The sequence below is a fragment of the Fusarium graminearum genome, chromosome 2, assembly GCF_000240135.3.
Source record: "Fusarium graminearum PH-1 chromosome 2, whole genome shotgun sequence".
Lineage (NCBI taxonomy): Eukaryota > Fungi > Ascomycota > Sordariomycetes > Hypocreales > Nectriaceae > Fusarium > Fusarium graminearum.
Window position 1 is genome coordinate 1,855,341 of NC_026475.1, and position 1,280 is coordinate 1,856,620.

Consider the following 1,280-nt stretch of genomic DNA (forward strand, 5'->3'; position numbering starts at 1 on the left):
GAAACGCTTAAAATCAGGGTCTGGCAGCTATAGTGGACCTCAAACACGGCAGCTTGTTGCTCACCGAAGAGCCTCCGGTCGCCATGTGGGCTCAACGGAGACATTTGGTTGATAGGACCGACTTGGTCTTTGAGCTGGGTGCCCAAAAACGGATTCCCGAGACCTATATGACTCTTCGACTATCCCAGCCGCGCCTGAGCAAATTTGTTAGCTGCCTTGGAGACACACTTTGTCGACGACCAGGGCCGAAAACTTGTCAAATAAACCAAGACTCGAAGTGGGTTTCCTGTTTCTATTCCTAATACAATTTCAACGTCAAGCTCAATACGTAACCTGAAAGTGACCAATGATTGAATCAATAACGGACACCCCCTTGCCTCCAAAAACAGTTGCTCTTATACGAGCTTGTTACTATCAAATATGAAAATGTCGCCGTGAACTCCAATTCGTCATCGCCTCCATCGCAGTAAAATTCCCTAGGAGTGTTTATCGCTCGTTATGGATCCGCTCATGACGCCGCTTCCGGGGCTTCTGCTCCCTTGGTCTGTGCCGCAAGCTCCGATCCAGGCCGCAACCACGTTCTCATATGTCCTATTTTCAGAATTTCACATGTCAGCGCATGTCAGGAACAAGCGATCGTTGATCACCGATAGTGTAGCCGGTACGGCAGATCGATAAGAATAGTTTGTTGACAGTACTCACCGGACTTGCAGCTTGTGATGATAGCATCTTCTGTAAAGTCCAACCAACACACTGGGTGCGTGTCGATTGATTTGTTCTGTTTTTATCTCACAGTTAGCATGCAAGATCTCCAAGTCGAACGAATCCCTTCACATGTCGGCCTCCCATCAATACTTACAAGAACCGGGGGAAGCATTGGAATTCTAGCTCGTGGCTCAACAGGGTGTGCGATGGCCATCTCTTCATCTTCGGTATCAAGGTTAGAATTAGATCGCAGGCGCGAGTTAGATGTCGCTGTCTCAGCCCTCTGCAAGGCTGTATAACGCGACGAAACAGAGCCGCGATGGCGTACAGATTGCTACAGGAGGCGCACAGTCAGCTTACAGCTTCTTTTGAGACATCGTACTTATTGGAAAGTGACAGTGTAGTGTAACAACACGTTTCCCTTCATGATTGATGGGGATGGTGGCACATACCGCTTTGGGTCGGTGAAGCATGCCAACACTAAAGTCCCACAGACACAGGCGTCCATCTTCTCCTACGCTGCCAAATCGGTAGTTTCGTTCGTCGCATCTCCCAGGATCAAAGGCAAACGGCTG

General features: G+C 49.1%; 1 protein-coding gene across 1 annotated transcript in view; it reads right to left on the reverse strand.

The window, feature by feature from the left end:
* Positions 1-508: 508 nt before the first annotated feature.
* Positions 509-1,280, reverse strand: part of FGSG_08447 (uncharacterized protein) — a gene marked incomplete at both ends in the record, with an annotated part of 2,552 nt that continues 1,780 nt past the window's right edge. Inside the window, 4 exons of the mRNA XM_011322019.1 lie at positions 509-591; positions 703-778; positions 860-1,039; positions 1,158-1,219. Of these exons, the coding sequence (XP_011320321.1) occupies positions 509-591; positions 703-778; positions 860-1,039; positions 1,158-1,219 (401 nt within the window). The remainder of the gene's footprint in view (positions 592-702; positions 779-859; positions 1,040-1,157; positions 1,220-1,280) is intronic.